This window comes from Tamandua tetradactyla, chromosome 9 (genome assembly GCF_023851605.1).
Source record: "Tamandua tetradactyla isolate mTamTet1 chromosome 9, mTamTet1.pri, whole genome shotgun sequence".
Lineage (NCBI taxonomy): Eukaryota > Metazoa > Chordata > Mammalia > Pilosa > Myrmecophagidae > Tamandua > Tamandua tetradactyla.
The window spans coordinates 26,193,470-26,214,245 of NC_135335.1; the positions used below are offsets into that span (position 1 = coordinate 26,193,470).

Here is a 20,776-nt window from a genome sequence, read left to right on the forward strand (position 1 = left end):
CCCCCAGAAAAAACATGTTTTGATCCTGATCCAATCTCATGGGAGTAGCCATTTCCTTACTCCCTATTCAGTGCTATAGGTTAGTGTCTTTTGATTAGATTGTCTCCATGGAGATGTGACACAACTAATTGTGGATATTAACTATTTTTTTCACATAGGCAAGCACTGGGAATTGAAACTGGGTCTCCATTATGACAGGCAAGAACTCTGCCTGCTGAGCCACTGTGGCTCACCCTATTTTTTTAAGCCCTGAATAAAGCAAGACCTCAAAAAATCAGGTATAAACTCAGAACTGTTTCTCTCTTTGAAAATCCTTAGTAAAAGACAAAAAGATTTATATGATCAGAAGAAAAACCAGGGTATGGTATTAACTTTTTGAAAAGAAATGAAAACAAAAAAGAAAGAAACTCATATCCCAAACCCCTTAACACTCCCTCTCATTGACTACTAGTATTTCAATCTGCCCAATTTATTTTAACCCTTAACTCCCATATTATTTACTTATTTTTATCCATAGTTTTAAACTTGTTTGTCCATACCCTGGATAAAAATAACATCAGACACAACAGTCACTTTGTAAAAACTATATCATTATACAATCATCTTCAAGAATCAAGGCTTCTAGAACACAGCTTAACAGTTTCAGGTACTTCATTTCAGCCACTGCAGTACACCATAAACTAAATATGGATATCTATATAATGTATAATAGCCTCCAGTATAAGCTGCCAAATCTGTTTGAAATCTTTTGTTCACTGAGACTTTATTTTGTCTCATTTCTCTCTTTTGGACAACAAGTCTTTCTTAAGTCCGTGATGATGAGTCCAGGCTCATCCTGGGAGTTCTTTCCCATGGTATCAGGAAGTTTTGTATTCTGGGAGTCATGTCCCATGTAGAGGGGAAGGCAGTGAGTTCAGGTGCTGAGTTGGCTTTTAAAAAGAGGTCATATCTGAGCAATAAAAGAGGTTCTCTGGGGTTGACTTTTAGGCATAATTATAAGTAGGCTTAGCTTCTCCTTTGCAGGAATAAGTTTCAAAGGGTTGAATCCCAAGATTGAGGGCTCAACCTATTGATTCCTTTGTCCCCACTGCTTACAAGAATATCCGGAATTCCCCAAGAGGAAATTGAATATTTCCTCCTCTCTCTCCAGTCACCCAAGGAGATTTTGCAAATACTTTGTATTCATTGTCCAAATTACTTTGGGATATATCAAGGCATCATACTAACCCAGACAAACCAACAAAATCTCATGTTGTATTCAAAACTCCCTGTACTTATGGTGCTCAACTAAACCGGCCATACAAGGTAAACTGGGTGTTGTGCTACCCAAATATAAATTTTGCACCAAATAAACCTCTCTCCCTTTGGTCTCACACAGAAGTTGAAGTTTTAAAATCTGGATTATTTTGATAAGATTATTTTGAATGTCAGATTCCCCCTTGACTGATATTTTTTGTTAATTAGGTTTGTGTTGAAGGTTTCCTTTGGAACTTGCTTCATCAGTATTTCACAGGTAAACCAGGGCCATGTTCTTACTGAGAGGATACAAATCTATTCCAAAGAGCCCCAGGGTCAATAGGTAGCTTCTCAGACTGCACTTTCCAGCCTTCCCAACAAAAAGCAAAAGGAACTCTTCAGTGACCAATTCCCATAGCCTTACAAACTTAAGTTATTTTTTATCCCTCAAACTCCTCAGTTTCTATGGCAAGTGTAGATAAAGGCCCCGTGGTGTTGCAGACACCTGTCCAGAAAGCACTGAAACTGAGAACTCCTATTGTACTATTTCCCTGGCTGACAGCTGGGCCAAGACTGTTCCACATGCCCCTGTTTTCCAAAGGGGAGAAACTCTCTTTCTTTATCAGACCACTGCAACCAACCGGGCAAGAACCAGATGGTTTAGGGACTGCTGGATTCAGATGTGGGGTATGGAGACTGGGGATCCAGTGGAGCTCAGTCACTCAATGTAGTTGCTCTGTTTCTGGAGATTCTACATTGAAATGCTCAAGGCTGCAGATGCAGAGGTTCATCCTCTCTGACCAACAGTTGGACAAGGAGTGCACAACATTTCACCAGACAGCATGAGCTAAGCTGACCCACAGCCTCCAGCCCTGGGAGTTGAGGAGAGGTGCCATGTACCACAATTGAGTTCACTCATCAGAATTTGTCAGTCATAGTTCTCTGTTATTTTTGTCCAGGTCTTCCTTATATGTTGCAAGTGTCCTTCCATGGTCTTCTGAGCCTGATAATTGCTTTTTTGAATAGCTCCTGCCTGTTTTCTAAGTACTTTTGGTGGAGGGATGAGTTTTACCTATCTTTATTTCACCAGACTCCAAGAGGTTCCCCCTTAATTTACCTATTATATTCTTATTATTGCACCTTAGTTTCAATTCTATCACATTTTCACTATTTTATGTTAAAATGTTATGCCCTCATAGATAAAATTTGGGTGGACAAGACTATAACAATTGTTGGTATAAATATTAAGCCAGATCAAATTACTTCAGAAAGTGGTAGAGTAATGCAATAATATATATATATGTGTATAAAGGTATATCTATATCTATATCTTTATTTTTTATGTTGCAAAAACAGGTATGGGGAGAATTATGAATAGTTTTTCTGTAACTGCATAGCAATTTAGGCATAAGTCCAATTCTGATTGGGCAAAGAGTTTAGATATTTAGGATATGAAAAGTCAAGGAATTCATTTCTTTTAGACTATGCACTTTCCATAGTACAGCAGGGAATGATGTGGTTGTGGGTGATGGACATCACCCAGAAATCCAGGTGAGTCAAGAAACATGAGGTGTTCATCCAGCCTCAACAGGGCCAGAGGTAGTCATGACCAGAGGATTCCTCCCATAGTCTGGGACTATGCTTGGTGCACAAATGCTACCCAGGTACATTTCTTTTCTGTTTGTTATCAGAGAATCATGTCTGAAGAACATGAGTTAATATTGTACAGAGTCTTTCATGAGGAATCTGCATTTATCTGTTCAACATAATGCATAAGTATTCTCAGTGAGTATTATTTGATATATGATTATCAGAATGTTTTATTTCTCATTGCAGTCAAATGCATTATTGATGAAAATTTGCAACAGCCATGTGAATTCTTCTCTCAAAAGAGTAACAGAGTGAGGGTATCATCGCATGACAATTTTATCATAGAAAAATTAAAGACTGAAAAATATAGAAGAACCCATACAAAGTTGAATATTATATCATCTTAAAATTCTATGTTTAGAAATTTTTTTGTATAGAGGATTAAAAATATAGGCTGCAACCAATGGTTTAGACTAATGTTATTTTATCTTCTGGTCTGTGATATGCCCTGTATGGTATGCAATATATAAAAATAAGTTTCTTTTTAATTTAAAGGTTCTTTGGTCTTAAATAAATGGGTTATTGATTTACCAAGACTTTATAAAAACATTTTTATAGTGAAATATACCATATATGGAGAAAAGTATTAGATTTCATTTTATCAAATAGCTATAGAAAATACTTCAAAGTATGGTATGGGTTACAATTCCACAATTTTAGGTGTTTCCTTCTAGCTGTTCTAATACATTGGAGACTTAAAAGAAATGTCAATATGATTATTTAGTAGTCATGCTCATTTGTTAAATCCTGTCTTCTATGTTGCAACTCTTCCCTCTCATTTGATCTTTTTTTCGGTGTTTATGGATATTTGGGCAATGACCATTCTAACTTCTTCATGTTTAGAAAGGGTGTTGACATCATGGGTAGAGGAATGCAACTGGTTGTGGTTTTGAGAGAGACTGGTACCTTGATTTCAAGGCTTATCTGACATAGGAACTATCTGGATGTCTTAGGTTTCTGGGAAATGAACTGAGTGAAGCTATTATAGAGTCTCAGATAGAGCCCTGAGCATTCTTTAGGGTTTTCAGGATACTGTTGGCTGGGGCTTGGCATACAGTGGCACTATGCAATATCTAGCTGAAACATGCATAAGAGTAACTATTAGAACACCCTCTCAACTATATTTGAAATCTCTTAACCACTACAACCTTATATTTTTACACTTATTTCCCACACTTGGGTCAAGTAGCATTGTCAATCCCATGATGGCAGAGCCAGACTCATCCCTGGGAGTCATGCCCCACACTTCTAGGAGAATTACACCCCTGGAAGTCATGTCCCACATAAGGGGAGAATAATGAGTTCAAATGTATTCTGTGAAAGATGTTGAAAGACTGAAGAAAGATGTTGCATACCCCCACCCATAACGTCAACACCCTTTCTTAACATGAAGAAGTTAGAATGATCATTGCCCAAATATCTACTGGCCTTTACAGAATCTTTCCAACACTCTAGATACATTGAAAGTTACCAACTAACTAATGCTCAATTGTGCCCTTGGCTTGCTGGCACTATATCCTGCTCATGACAATTACAACCTCAATTTCTAGAGAACTACAGAGAATTTGAGAAGTAAATAATTGTGAAATCAAAACCTGAACTATTTATTATTGACTCTCTTCATATATTTCATAAAATCTTTAGCCTTCTTGTCTCTAAAGACCATTCAGTTTACAGTTGTTCACAAATCTCAACATTTTAATAACGAATTTGGGTAATGCCTGGTTCTTTTCTCTATCATACTCAAGTTATTTATTATGTATAGTTTTATACATAGAGTTCCATTTAATATATAACCTAATTACTGTGGGTATCAAATATATGAGTTGAAATTGTCAGCCTCATCAAAAGTAAAAACCCAAATTATTTACTTTTAAATTTTGTTTCCTTGGTATTCCCTTGCATGTAATAAGTTAAATAATTTTGCTTTCCCCTTAAGCTTTTTTCTCTTTCTCCCTATTAAAATACATGACATTATATACTGCACAACTGCCACTTCCACATCCTTGTGTTCATCTGTTTTTCCTGTATGATTAACATAAATTATGTAATAGGGGAGAAGGGACAACAAAGATATGAGGCTAAATTCCCATAATATCAATGTGAAGAAATGCTACAGTTGGAAATTCCACATGAAGTGACAAGTCAGTGCCTCCTATTTGTACAGATTTTATTGTTTAACCTTCCTGTAAATGTAGTAAATATTTATAAATGCATTTTCCATTTGAACCTCCCACACTCTGCCCTTTAATTCCTTCTCTTAAATATTATGCTCATCCTCTTCCTCTGGTTGTGGATAGTGAAACAGTCATGGAATAAATGTTGGTCATTGGATTTGGGGTAGTTTTGAAGTTGAATAACTTATCATTTAATATCTCTGATTTAATGTTCTCTAATTTATTATAAGAAATGAATCCATATATTGCATTAGAAGAAAAAATAAGAATGGAATTTCTTTCAGTCAAATAGGTAAACTTCTCTGAATGCTTTGAAAAAATGTTTCTAATGATAAAATTTAGTTTGCTATTTCTCCACTCCTCTTCTCATTTGAAATATTGTGAATTCTTCATTGTAAAAAGTTACTCACTATTCTTGAGTGTTTAAGCAAAAAAAAGAAAAAAGAAACACATTTTTAACTTATTGTTTTGGTTTGCAAAAGCTGCTGGAATGAAATATACCAGAAATGAAATGACTTTTATAAAGGGAATTTATTCAGTTAGAAGTTTACAGTTCTAAGGCTATGAAAATGTCCAAATGAAGGCATTAAGAAAAGTTGGATGATGTTCATTGTTCCTCTCTCAGCTGGAAAGGCACATGGTGACAGCTGGTAGCTTTCTCTCCAGGCTTCCTCAAATGGCTTCCCCAGGGGTGTTTTCTTTCTGCATCTCCAATGGTCCTTGTCTGTGTGGGCTCTGAAGGTTTTTCCAAAGTGGTTTCCTTTTAAAGGACTCCAATAGGAAGTCCCATGTTGAATGTGTGGTGACACATATGCATGGAAACCACCTAATCAAAAAGTCCCACCCAAAATGAGGTGGGTCACATCTCCATGAAAGCAACATAATCAAAAAATGCAACCTTACAATATTAAATCATGAATAGAGAACATGGTTTCTGTGGGTTAAACAACAGGATTAAGCCAGCACATTCTGCCCTCTGGACCCCAAAAAGATACATTCATTCCATCACAATATCAGAAACTCATAAAACTTTTCAATAACAATAAAAATATAATACAAAGTAAGAAAGAGTACTTACAAAATCTCATCAAAGTCAATTACAGAAAATTTTCCTCTGGCTCTGGACCTGTAAAACTATGAATAAGTTTTCTGTTGCCAACAAAAAAGGAGAGGTACATGGCAACATCTGCTAGCTTTCTCTTCAGGCTTTTTCAGACAGTTTCCCTGGGAGCATTTTCTTTCTGTGGCTCTAAAGGTTTCCAGTTGTGTGGGCTCTGAAGTATTTTCCACAATTGTTCCTTCTTAAAGGACTGTCAGTCAGAGGCCCATATTGATAGGGTGGAGAAAAATCCCTATGGAAACCACATAATCAAATGGTCCAACCTACAATTGAGTTGTAGTTCTGCTGCTCCTTGGAAACAACTTAAACAGAGCCTCCCACCCAGTAATATTAAATCAGGGCTAAAGAACATGACTTTTCTGGAGTGCATAACAGTTTCAAACCTACACAATTATCTATATTTGTCGTGTCTTTTAGTGTGAAGTTAATAAATTAGGGAAAAATACCAGAAGGCAGGGCTTTTGATGATTCTATCTGACTCAATCACCTGTCAATAATTTAGGCCTGAAAATAGAAAAAAAAGCATGGCTTTTTTTTTAACTGATAAAATATCAGCTTTATTGGACAGGCAAAAATTTTTCAAAGCTGATAATAGTTATTGAGCAAATCTCAAACATTGCTGGGGGACTGTAATTTGTTCCAACTAGTTTAGAGACCAACTTTTCATCATCTAGTAAAATTTTTAATGGACCTACCCCTAAATACAACAATCCCGCTTCTCCATATTTAATGCCAGAGAAAGGCTCACATACATGCACAATGAGATAATTATTTAATGGGAAAATATCTTAAAAGCTTAAATATTCATCAATAGGACTAGATTACCAAATTATATATACAATTATGGAATACTATGCAGCCCTTATAGAAATATGGAAGAAAAACAATTAGGAAGACCTATATGTCCTTACCTAGAAAGATCTCCAAATGTTGAATAATAAAAGCAAATTTCAGAACTATCTTTAAGGTACATTACAATTAATATAAACACAAAGCACACCCATACACACACATTACTATAAATCATTATTCAGCAAACTCTTCTATGAAGGACTAGATAATAAATATTTTAGATCTTGAAGGCCAAGAAACAAATTGAAAATTTATACAGGTACTTATTTAATGAGAAAATTTTCCAGATTTTTTTATTGGCAAAATTCAAAAGATAATAACATTTGAGGACATTTTTGTAATATAGCTCTACTAATAAAAAGAACTAATATACTTTTAAGGGGATAACAATTTGCTTAATTGTGCTTCAAAGTTAGTGTTTTCTATCAGATTGATTCCATATGTTCATCTATAAAAACCATTTTTAGCTTGAAGTCTGTACATAAACATGCAATAGGCTGTGATTTGCTGACCCCTGCTATACCTTATCTATGGTATTGATGTAATTTTATTTCATCAATATATGTTTGTTAGAAAAGAACTAAAGCACAACACATGAAACTTATAAGAGTAATGCTTTTCTCTGGGTACTAAAATTGAGGAGAGGGTAATCAGTGGGAATTTTATTCTTAGCCATAATATAATCCTCAAAGAAGACTATATTCATGTATTATTTTAAACAATAATTTCTCTTTCAAATGTATGGTTCCCTGCTTACTCTCTAAAAAATTATTTTTATTTTGCAATTACATTTCCAAACCAAAAACAACGCAATAAATTAAAAACTTAAAATGTTAAGCATCATTGTAAAGTTCCTTGATGGGTGAAAGAAAGACATGGAACCATCAAACTTCACCACTGGGGAAACCCCCATCACTGTCCCCAACATCAGGGACTAAACTGCAATAGGCCAAGCCCTTAAACAACTTTTTTTGTATGCTGTATGGTGGTGATCAAAGGAGATGGTGGAGTTTTACAGAAAAGGTAGGATTTGACAAATGAATATGATTGCTGAATCATTTAATTGATATCTCTTTAGTCTCCAGTATCTTAGAGCAGCTAGAAGTAAAAACCTAAAATTGTGGAATTGTAACCCATGCCAAACTCTGAAATATATTCTACAACTAATTGTGGTGCTGTGCTTGAAATTCATTGCTTTTTTGTATATATGCTATTTTTCACAAAAAAAGGAAAAAAGTTGATGGTGATGATAAGAAATATTTATGCCTTCTAGCTCCTCTATTATGAAGTAGTTAGAAGGAAAAATCTGAGATGTGAGCATGGTAGCCCATGACAAACTGGGATTTGTCCTGTAACTACTTGTTGAAGAGTGCTTTGAAAAATATTGATTTTTATTTCTTTTTTGAATATGGCTTTATATAAACACAACAAACTTAATTTTAATTTTCTTCTTTTATCATTTCTTATACACCTTTCATTAAATGTGATTTCATTTAACATTGAACACACTTTCACCTTATTGTGATAAATGGTACAATTCATGTTCATTATATGCATTTCTGAACATAGATATTATAAATATGTAAAGAATTAAAAAAATCATAACCCTTCCTAAATTAAGGAAGACAAATGCATTATATTCTTCTACTGAATTTTATTCTAGGGAAAGTTGATATTGTTACATTAAATACTTAGAATACCAGATAATAATGATATGATTTTTAGCCACTATGGGTATGAAGTGGTATCTAACTGTGGATTTCATTTCAATTCCCAGAATAACTAATGGATTTGGGCCACTTTTCAGGTGCTTTTTGGACATTTGTATATCATCAAAGAAGTGCCTATTAAAGCCTTTCACTCGGTCAAAAAATGCAGTTGTTTGTCTTTTTTTACTGTGAGTTGTAGGATATCATCTTATATTCTTGATATGAAACCTTTGTTTGATAGATGTTTTCCAAATATTTTCTCTCATTCACTAGTTGTATTTTTCCTTCCACAATAAAATCCTTTGATTTTTATTTTTTTTCATTTGGATGATAAATGGATGCATTTATCTATCTTTTTTTTCTTTGCTGCTTCTGCTTTGGGTGTAAAGTCTAAGAAGCCATTGTCTAATATGAGGTTTCTAAAGATGCTTCTCTACATTTTCTTCTAGGAGTTTAATAGTTCTAGTGCCTATATTTAGGTCTGTGCTGTATTTTGAGCTGATTCTATATATGCTGTTATGTACAGGTCTTTAATTGTTTTGCATATGGACATCCAGTTTTCCAAACACGATTTGTTAAAAAAGCTAGTCTTTCTTCCATGGAGTGGGCTTGGCATCCTTGTCAATAATCAATTGGTTGTTACTGTGAGGGTTGATTTCTGAACTCTCAATTTTACTCCATCAGTCTATTATGTCCATTCTTGCACTTGTAGCATGCTATTTTGAGTACTATGGCATTAAAACAAGTTTTAAGATTGGGAAGTATGTTCTCCAGCTTTGTTCTTGCTCAAGATGACTTTGCCTGTTTGAGACACCTTACCCTTACACATAATTTGATGTACATAACAGCATATATAGAATCAGCTCAAAATACAGCACAGACCTAAATATAGGCACTAGAACTATTAAACTTCCAGAAGAAAATGTAGAGAAGCATCTTTAGAAACCTCATATTAGGCAATGGCTTCTTAAACTTTACACCCAAAGCACAAGCAGCAAAGGAAAAAAAAATAGGCATACAATTTATGCAAAGAAGGCTGTTGGAATTTTGACTGGGATTGTGTTGAATCCGTAAATTGCTTTGTGTAGAATTAACATATGAATAATATTTAATCTTCCAATCCAGGAACATGGACTGTCTTTCCATATATTTAGTTCTTTTAAAATTTATTTTAGCAATACCATGTAGATTTCTGTGTTCACGTACTTTATATTCTTGGTTAGATATATTACTAGACAGTTGATTCTATTAGTTATTATTTTAAATGAAATTTTTTCTTGATTCCTTCTTCAGATTGTTCATCACTATTACATAGAAACACTATTGTTTTGGGGTGGAGCTTTAAATTTTTAGAGAAATTAGTTCTAAACCTATAATTCTGTAGCCAGCATAATCATGTCACAACTTAGAGCACCTAAACAATCAATCGGCAAACACACATTCCAGATACATAAGAATTCTACTTTTATAGGTTGCTGCTCTGATTGTGTGAAAAAATTAAGTCAAACATTTCTTTTCCTAAGAATTTTAATATTTCTCCATAACTCCATCCCCAGTTCAGGTACACATATTACAGGCTCTTCCCAATAAAATTCACCATTATTCTATTTTCTTCTTGTCACTGGATGACCTTAAAGGAGTCTCTCTATAACTAGGATGTTGGAAACTCACCAAGACATAGAATGGTGAATATTTTTATTACAACTTTTTAACTTATGGCTTTGCTTTTTTTTTTTCCTCTGGACCCTTTTAAAAAATTCATTTCCTTTATTCTGAAGAGTGATCTTATTTTATTTTATTTTTACAATCCTCCCTTTTCCACTTCTTAGGAATTTTATTAGATTTCCTTCATTAATACAGTTTTTGATATCTCTATTAAATAATTTACTCTTTAGAAATGTGTCTCAACTCTTTTGCCATCATTTCTATGACACAATTTTATTTCTGATGTAGAATTTTCACATATTAAGAAATCTTTCAAGTTTTCTGATGGATTTTTTTAATTTATACTCATTGGAAGTGTTACCTTCTTTTCTTTTTTATCTTATGAGATTTTTTCAATTATGGGCTTTCCTTTTTTTTCTATTATTGGTAATGCTATCCCCTCTGGATTTTTTTTTTCTCACAAGCACATGGTGATTTTGGTGTGTAAGATAATAATTATGAGAGGGAAGCTTAATGGAAATGCAATGAGCATGGACTGGGCTTGTAATCACCTCAATTTCGTTAATCAGAGATGTGAAATTTTAAGGGGTCTTAAGAATCAATTTTTGCAAGGAGTAATATATATATACACACACACACACACACATGTTTAATATCTGTTTTCACTGAATACCCTTTGAAATGTGTGTCTTTTTTACTGACCTCCCTCTATACCATGTATCCTGTCTCCAGGATGATACTTCAATCTCTACAGACTGTACTTTCAACTACTCCCTGGAAAATAATAGCTTTTACAATCCTGAAGTGGAGAGTAGGTGTGGAGCTTTAATCCCTCTTTGTAGGAAACCTCTTATTGCACAAATTACCTAATAGTTCCCCCCTGCAGTGGCTTCTTATCTCCTCTCTCCCTTTGTGGGTAATTAATTTCACTCTCATTTAATTATTTTGGGGAGGAAGCAGAAAAAATGTCATTTAAATGTCATTGTAATCTAAAGTAAGTTCTTCTTTATTTCATTAGTATTTTTCCTGTCTAATGCACATAAAACAATATTATGATAAAAAATGTACAGAATTGCACATCTATACATGAAAATGATTATGTAATTATAATGCCATGGTAGCTGTCCAGATATGCACATTATTTTTCATAATTTCCAATGAATATGACATAAGAGACTATTATTTTCAGCAGTGGATTTCATACTATGAATATTGAATAAACATGAAAGAAAAATATGCATATTTTGGAGTGACTCAATGATGAAATTGCTGCTCTAATTTGAAGATTTCAGAACAGAGCAAGCTTTTCAGTAGTTTTAGCACCCTCCTCCTCCAAAATGCAGGGGGAATGATACTCATATCATAATATTGAATTAAAAGCAAAAAATCATAAAAAGGAAAGGAGTTTCCATATTATTCAATGTAGAAGTGTTTGTGTGGGCAGCACAACAATGACTCAGTGGCAGAATTCTTGCCTGCCATGCTGGAGACCTGGGTTCAGTTCCCAGTGTCTGCTCATGCAAAACAAAACAAAAACAAACAAACAAAAGTGAGCATAACAGAAGAGCAGAGCAATTAAGCAAAACTTAAAATATAGATGTATAATGTGAAAACTAATAGCTATAGAAAACCATACATGAATAGAATGCATATATAATAGTGAAGGAAAGAAGGTAGAAGCGCTGAGATAATTAGGAGACCATCTAAAGAGAAGTTTGAAGATTAAAGAGAATCTTCAAAAACACATAATGAAAATAAATATATAAAATAATAAATAAAAATAAATAATAGTTATATTTTTAAAATAAGTTTGAGATTTTATTTTTTATTTATATTTTTATATTTGTAAATAAGGCAATGAGGGAGTAATAGTCATATTGTGATAAAAATAAGGCATCATCCAAATTAGCATTCATTTCACTATCAGACTTAAATCAGGGAGCTCTATTCCCTTGGGATTCTGATGTCTTACTCTGGAAAAAATTCATCATGCATTTCCCATTGCTGTTTAACTGAATACCCTAATATAAAATGAAAGCTTACTAAAAGTAAAATTTGGGAGTGAGATCACCACATTCACTTTTGAATTGTCATCACCTATGCTGGGTTAAGATAAGCAACCTAATACAGAGAATGAATAATATTAATATGTCTACAATATTTTATTTATTTGAACTAGTGGGTGAGATAATAAGACAGTAGAGCTTTGGCATGGTTTGTTGTTTCATGCTTTTGTATATTTTGGTAAAGATTGGTAATTAGTAGTGGTGATTTCTAAGAAAGCATGTTCCTTTTATCATATTAAAAATAGCTAAAGGGGGTGCAAGAATAGTTCAGTGGCAGAATTCTCACCTGCCATGTGTGAGACCTGGGTTTGATTCCCAAACAAGCAAGCAAACAAAGGCCAAACAACCAAAATTGAACAAATGGTGCTGCAATAAAGGGATACTCACATGGAAGAAAAATGAAATGTGACCTCTGCCATACAGCATATAAAAAAGAAAGCTAGAATTCTAGCTATGAATGTCACTTAATAATGGTTTTGGTAAACAGATCTATAATTTTAGGAATTCCAGAGCCTTACATAATAATGGAAGTGTATGATATTTTTCCAAATGAAAATTCTTAATAAAGGATCTGCTCATTTATTTTCCTGTTTAAAAAATTTAATTGTTAAACTTGAAATAAATCAGTGCTGAATATTTGTAAATTATATTTGCTATTGAAATATAAAGATATTTATTTACTTTTTGATGAACTTTATTTCAATTAACATCCCAAGAGCCTTTCTCATCACCTTGTTTCTTAGACTGTATATGATGGGATTCAAGGTTGGGGGTACCACAGTGTAGAACACAGAAATTACTGAGTCAGAAAGAGAAGGAGAGGCTAAAGTTGACTTTAGATAAGCAGTGAAAGCAGTAGAGGTAAATAATACAATGACAACCAAGTGTGGAAGGCAAGTGGAGTAGGCTTTTGATCGACCTTCTGTTGATGGAATCTTATTGATTGCAGAGAAGATGTAGATGTAGGAAATAACAATGAAAACAAAACAACAGAACTCCACAACCACACTAATGAGGATGGCCACAATCTCTCTCAATAAATATTCTGAACATGTAATAGCCAATAACTGGGGGACATCACAGAAGAACTGATGGACCACGTTGGGCCCACAGAAGGATAAGGAGAAAGTACCAGCTGTGTGCATCACAGCAGACAGACCCCCACCTAGCCAGGACACGGCTGCCATCTGCACACATGTGCCCATGTTCATTATGACTTCATAGTGCAAAGGATGGCAGATGGCAGCATAGCGGTCAAAGGACATAGCTGTGAGGAGGAACATTTCTGCCGATCCCAAAACAACCACTGAGAAGACTTGGGTGACACAGCCAAGGAAGGAGATAGAGTTATTGTGGGTCAAGGAGTTGAAAATGAATTTGGGGATTGTAACTGAAACGAGGCAGAGATCCAGGAAGGATAAATTCTTCAGGAAGAAGTACATGGGGGCGTGGAGGTGCTGGTCTAAAGTTGTGACCATGATAATGAGGACATTCCCCATTAAGGCCCATAAGTAAGTAATTGAGAAGAGCACTGAATGCAAAACGTACATATTTTGATTGGTAGAAAATCCTATGAGTGTAAATTCAGTCACGATTGTGAAATTTGTCATTACTGCAGCCATAATCTATAAAATATCAGAGAAAGGAATAAAATGTCTTCAATATCAAATTTTTCAATATGACATCTATAATGGGTATCTGCATTAGGTAATCTCACAGTCAATTATTTAAACACAAAATTACTCCTATGTACATCAACTTCAATTTACCAATCAATCATTTCTATTTTCATTTTATTTAATTGAACTAATTCTGTTCAGTTCACATAATATAATATTATCCAAGTATAATCTGTTAGAGAAACCGAATAGCTGAATATCTTCTACTGCCCTTCACTATACCTTTCCAACCCTCTTGATAAATCCTAATTGGCCAACTAACAAATGCTAACTAATGCTGTAGATTGGCTGTCCCTACATTCTATCACAGGAATAGCATTACATCTCCTTCTACAGAGTTTCCATGAATTTGATCAGTAAAAATTATCATGATAATACTGAACTATCACTAACTTTCCTCATCTGTCTTGTAAAATATTTAACCTTTGGTCTCTCAATTGCAACCAGTTTAGAGCTGCTGTTCCTTTTGGAAATTTCTGTAAGAGATTTATTTAATGGCTGGTTATTTTTTTCTCCTTCACAATTCTGAAATCATTTTATATGTAAAGTTCTATAGGACACAACCTGGTAACTGTAGCTATTAAATTTCTACAATTAATGAGCTAATATTTTTTTACCTCCATTTTCATCAAAACATTCACTTTACTTCATTATTCTCCCTTTGACATTTTCTCCACATCTAATAAAAGAAACAAGTGTTCGGTGGGCCACGGTGGCTCAGCAGGCAAGAATGCTCACCTGCCATGCCAGAGGACTGGGTTCGATTCCTGGTGCCTGCCCATGTAAAAAAAAATGAAGAAGAAATAAGTGTTTTCCTCATGAAATTTTTTTCTCTGTCACTATAGTCACACACACTATTACAATGAATAATGTATAATCTTATGAACTGTGCATCTGAAATGAGGTAAATATCATGTAACTTCCCATTCTCCCATGCTATGACATTCCTATCTTTCCAATAAGATTAATATAAATTATGTAGCAAGATAGAGAGGATGATGCAGAGTTGAAGCTAAATTCAGTCTGATGAAATTGTGTGGTTGGCATTCCTGGCAATGGAAGATTGATGCCTCTCATTTGTACATATTGTTTCTTTAATCTCACTGGAATTTCATGAAATATTAAGGCACATACTTCACATTTCTCATCCCACACTCTTCCATTTAACTCCTTTTAGGTTTTATTCTCATTCTCTTTTCATGATTGTGGGTGTTTGAAAAATCATAGAGTAAATGTTGGTTGTTGGATTTAGGAGAGTGAGTTACAAAATAATTAATATAGGAAACTATTTCATATAATCTATTTAAGGGAAAAATAAGGATTAGGGTGTATTCTTATTTAAAAGGTTAATATTTATGACCAATTTTTGAAATTTACAAATGACAAAATTTGATTAAATTTATCTCTGCTGTTTTGTTGAAGAATATTGTGAGTTCATCTTAATGAAAAATTATTTACAGACCCCGTGTGTTGGATTTAAGAATAATGTTCACAGCCATAAGCAGACATATTTCTAACTTATCCATACTCTGTTTATTTTAACTTGAGAGTAATACAATTTTTTTGAGGGTAATACAATTTTAAAGAAAGATTAAGTTGAAGATATCCTTAAGGACTCAGTTACCTCTCAGTAATATTTGAATAGCTATAAGATTAATATGCATTAAAATCCATTTTTTGTTTCTTCATTCTTTACTTCTTAATTACCTTTCATTATTACTATGATTTCATTTTAACCTTTAATACACATTCAGCTTTCTGAACTAAATGGTGATTTACATCACTACCTTTTACAAAAACTAATATTCATAATATACAATGCTGAAAATGACATTATAATATAACAAGAATATTAAAAATTGCAATTCCATTTTGGAACACCTAAAATTGAGGAAAATGAAAAGTAATATTTTCACCCATTGAAATTCATTCCCAGAAATTGGTGTCCCTGTTAAACTGAATAATTTCAGCAGCATTGAATTCTATGATCTCTAGATATAATATTTCACTTCTTTATTTAAAAACTACTCTATGTACTGCTTTATTTCTCAGATGACTTAAATTTAAAGGGAATTGCTTTCTAAAAGTAATGACTTACTGGTGTCACTTCAGTTGTGGTGCGTGGAGGACCCAGCAGTCTTTTGAGGGTTACTCCTGAAGATAGGGTAAGCTTTCAATTGAAAAGAGATCATGTAACATGTCAGTTACTCTGGAAACTCCTGCATTCTGTGGCTTCATGGATGTCTATGTTGGGAGAAAGAGTAGAGCTGAAGTGCTATATCAATTTACCTCGATCACTGCTCTCTCATGGGGTTGAACATGGCCCAAGATTTATAATTTATCAAATAGCTTGATTCCAAAGGGAAATTGTGCTTCCTGTGTCTCCACTGACTTTCTTAATTGGTGTCACCATTTGGTGAAATAACACCGAGTAGTAGGTGAAATCAACATGTCATATTTTTATTCAGTCAGTGGTTTGCATACCTATGAACAGAACTGTAATTAATTCTAGTTCCCAATTATTCATTTATCATTTCTTGAGTGCCTTCTGTTGGCACTACTGCTTCAGTAAAGCTAACACACCAAATCAAAGACCAAATGTGGGTGAGACTATCATTGCCTCACCCCCAGGCTGTGACCTGGAGAGAGAGAGGCATGTGAGGAGTAGAGAGTGCAGATCCAGGACAGTGTGACTGAGGGGAAGAGGGCCCACAAACAGCACATCGCTGAAGTGGACGTGAGAAGACAAGCAGAGGGCAAGGCAGCCTGGGAAAGGCTAGGTGGACAGAAGAAGGTGATGTGGGAGAGGAGGAAAAGTGGGCTTCAGTGATGGACACTGCTGTTCACCTGAACTATTGAATTTGTACTGTGAGTGAAATGTAAGCCGTGAATATATGAATAGAGGAGTGGCATGATCTGTCTTATATTTGAATGTGATCATTCTGACAAAAACAGATTGTAGAGGGACATACTGGAAATGAGTACATAAAGATATGACACTACGGACATACATTATTGTACGAAAGAGATGGTGTTGGACATAGGTGTTCAGTTTTTGAGTATTTTGTTTTGTTATTTTGAAGACTAAAATAAGGTTTAATACTATTTATGCTACCTTTATATAGGCTACTCTTATTTTCATAGGTTGATCATTGTATTCAAATTAAGATATTGTTTTTTACATTTTAATTTTTGACAGACGCTAGATTTAAACCAACAAATCTATAACCAGCAAAACAGTATTCAAATTGAAAGGACAGAACAAAAAAACAAATAAAACACGATCAATAAGGAAGAATTCTATCTTCTCACAGGTTGTGTGAAGAAAATGTAAATTGAAAATGGATTTTTCTTAGAGTTTGAATGTTCCCCCAACTAATAAGCTATGTTAATAAGCTATTTATATTATAATTTTATGTCATTTGCATATGTTTCTTTCTTTTCTTTTTTCTCAGTCTCTCTCTCTTTTCTTTCATTCTTTTAAAAATTCTTTTACTAGATGATCTCAGAAAATTCTATATTCAGTGCTCTGGAATTCCAGAAGAAAGTGCCATAAACCAAAGCCAGATAAAGATACCACATGAAAAAGAAAACTGCACACCAATGACTCTTATGAACATAGATGCAAAAATCCTTAACAATATACTAACCACCTGACTCCACCAGCATAGTAAAATAATTATAAATCATGATCAAGTGAGATTTATGCCTGTTATTCAAGGTAGATTCACATAAGAAAATCCATAATTTGACAGACCACATTAACACACTAAGGAAAAAATAGCATGATCTTTTCAACTGATCCAGAAAAGGCATTTGTCAAATCCAGCACCCCTTATTGATAAAATATTTTTAACACTAGGAATAAAAGGAGACTTCCACAACATGATAAAAGGAATGCATGAAGAGGACATATATGAAAAGCCCACCCTCCTTCTTAATGGCGAAAGATTTAAAGTTTTCCCTGTAAGATCAGGAATAAGACAAGGATGTCCCTTCTATCCAGGGATAGGCCACATTTTACTGGAAGTTCCTGTGAAAGAACATAGAAAAGGAAAAGAACTATTAGGTATCCAAATTGGAAACTAAGATGTAAAACTTTCCATATTTGCAGATGACATGGTCTTATATACATAAAATTCTGAAAAATCAAAAAACAAAACTTGCTAGAACTAATAAATTAATTCATTAAAGTGGGAGGATACAATATCAACATCCTCAAATCAATAGCTTTTCCATACGCAAGCAATGAACAATTGGAAGGAAAAATCAAAAAAAAAATTCATTCAGAATAACAGCCAAGAGAATCAAATATCTGGTAATAGATGAAGGAAAGGATGTAAAGCATTTGCTTACAGAATACTATAAACTACTGCTTAAAGAAATTAAAAAAAAAAACACCTGAACAAATAGATGCACTTTCAGTGTCATGGATTAGAGGACTAATTCTCACTAAGATGTCAATCCTACCTGAAGTGATTAAGCAATTCAATGCAATCCCAATAAAAATTCTAAAATCCTACATTGCAGAAATTTGAAATCCAATTATCAAATTTATATGGAAGGGTAAGGGACTCTAAATAGCTAAATCCATTTTGGTCCAAAGAATGAAGTTGGAAGGCATATATCCCCAGATCTTAAAAAAACTTATATAGCAACATTAATCAAACTAGCATTATACTGGCATCAGGACAAACATATAGGCAAATAGAATTGAATTAAAGGCCCCCAAAAGTCCTCAAATTGAAGGAAACTGCTTTTTAACAAAGGTAAAAAACATTAAATTGGAATTTCATAGTCTCCTCAACAACTGGTACTGAAAAAACTGGATCTCCATTCGCAAAAGGAAAAAAAAAGAAGGATACTCCTTCCCTCACATCTTGTAAATGAACTCAACATGGACCCAAACAGATATTTGCACACAGATGTTCATAACATTCACCATGGCCAAAAGATAGAAGTAACGCAGATGTCTATCAACTTATGAATGGATAAAAATTTGTGGTATATATTCACAATGGAATATTACTCAGCCATAAAAATAAATTATGTTCTGATACATTTAACATGGACTAACCTTAAAGACATTGAGTAAAATAAGCTAGGCAAAAAAGAAAAATATTGTATGATCCCACTGATTTGAAATAATTAGAATAAGAAAATGCATAGAATTAAATTCTTGAATATAGGTTACCAGGTGATGGGGTGGAGATAGCGAATGGAGAGGTAAGGGTTAAAATGCACAGGGATCCTATTTGGAATGATGGAAATGTTTTATTCATGGGTGTGGTAATTGTAGCAAAACATCATGGATGTAATTAACAGGAAAGAAATGTATACCTGAATGTGATTAAAAGGCTAATTGTTAGATTGCATATATAATCACAGAATAAATTTTTAAAAAACAATCTGGAACTAAACTAGACAACCAATGAACTCTATGCTATTAATAGTACAGTTATAAAAATTGTTGTCATTGTTTCTAACAAGTGTTCCACACCAATGGAAGGTATTGATATGTTACTAATAAGTTTGTCTATGGGAATCCTGTATTTTATGCATGATTGTTTTGTAAACCCAGAACTTCTCTAATAAGATATAAACAAATAATGGAAGACCCTAAATCCTAAAAGATAAAACATATGTACTAACTTTTTTCTTTGAAAATATGTACCTCCAATTAACAATCATTAATTATTTTTATCTGTGAGAATATATTAGAGCCTATCTCAATTCACCAACACTTTGGTATTTTATGAAACTATAATCCATGATTTTTTCTCTTTTCCTTTTCTTTAGAGAACACATGCCAATTACAAATGTGGGGGAAATTTTTGTTTCTGTGTTAACTCCAATCTCCAGGACAAGAAAGACTGCATTATATGCTTCACTGATTTAAGTTAAGCAATTAAGAAACTCTGGATTGAGAATAAATATGTAAATAAATGTACTGAATGAGTGAGTAAATGAATGAATGAATTTTCTTTGTGCCATGCTTTGAAATGGCTTAATTTCACAAATCTCCCCAAAATGGACAAAGTATAACAAAATTCCTTAGTGTGAAAGCTAGAGTTTAAAGTACTGTAAGTATAATTACCATAAGCTTAGGAACTTATGCTTTAAGCATACAGAATCAATCACAAGGTATTACAAGTTTAAAGAAGAACAATTTAAGTCAAGTTATACAAAAGAGTAGTTTTGATTTTCAAATGTTCGAGATGATAGCCATGATTACATACTATTGCATGCTGCTGAGCCAAGTGAAATAATTGTGTGCATATAATATTATTTTATCTTAGTAAGATGAATGAGTACATGAAATAAGTTCCCCCCAAAATCCAACAGATGTTTATATCTCACCATGAACATAACTCTTCCTTGAAGAGATAGTACCACAGAGTCCCATATAAGGAAGGAATTCTCACCAACAACCAAAGTAAAATTATGCATCTGAATTTTTAAGTGACATATTGGAGATCTATACAGACAAAGAACCAAAGTTTCCAGTGTTGAGTGCTTGTTGACATGCACTATTTATGGTTTTACTGTAACAGATTGATGTTTAAAATAAAAGTTCAGAAAGCCAATCCCCACAATAATTACTATCATTTACTGAGCAATT

At 33.7% G+C, this 20,776-nt stretch overlaps 2 protein-coding genes and 1 non-coding gene across 6 annotated transcripts in view; 1 reads left to right on the top strand and 2 right to left on the bottom strand.

Annotated features, from left to right (window-relative positions):
* The window catches only part of LOC143646850 (uncharacterized), a 61,063-nt gene extending 40,952 nt beyond the window's left edge, over positions 1 to 20,111 (top strand). For 2 of the 4 annotated variants that reach the window (XR_013157668.1, XM_077116245.1), the window contains one exon: positions 19,954 to 20,111. Coding sequence is in view for 3 of the 4 variants with exons in the window: in XM_077116245.1 (XP_076972360.1) it covers positions 19,954 to 20,003 (50 nt within the window). In the remaining variant the exon portion in view is untranslated. Of the gene's footprint in view, positions 1 to 3,072; positions 3,331 to 19,953 lie in introns of those variants that run through there. The other 2 variants (XM_077116246.1, XM_077116244.1) reach the window with 1 other exon arrangement.
* Positions 246 to 363, bottom strand: LOC143647543 (U5 spliceosomal RNA). The gene has a single exon (XR_013158155.1). It is a non-coding gene; the product is annotated as a U5 spliceosomal RNA (small nuclear RNA).
* LOC143646849 (olfactory receptor 14A16-like) lies at positions 13,153 to 14,085 on the bottom strand. Its single transcript, XM_077116243.1, has one exon. It carries the CDS (start codon positions 14,083 to 14,085, stop codon positions 13,153 to 13,155), a length of 933 nt encoding a protein of 310 aa, XP_076972358.1.
* Positions 20,112 to 20,776: the final 665 nt, after the last annotated feature.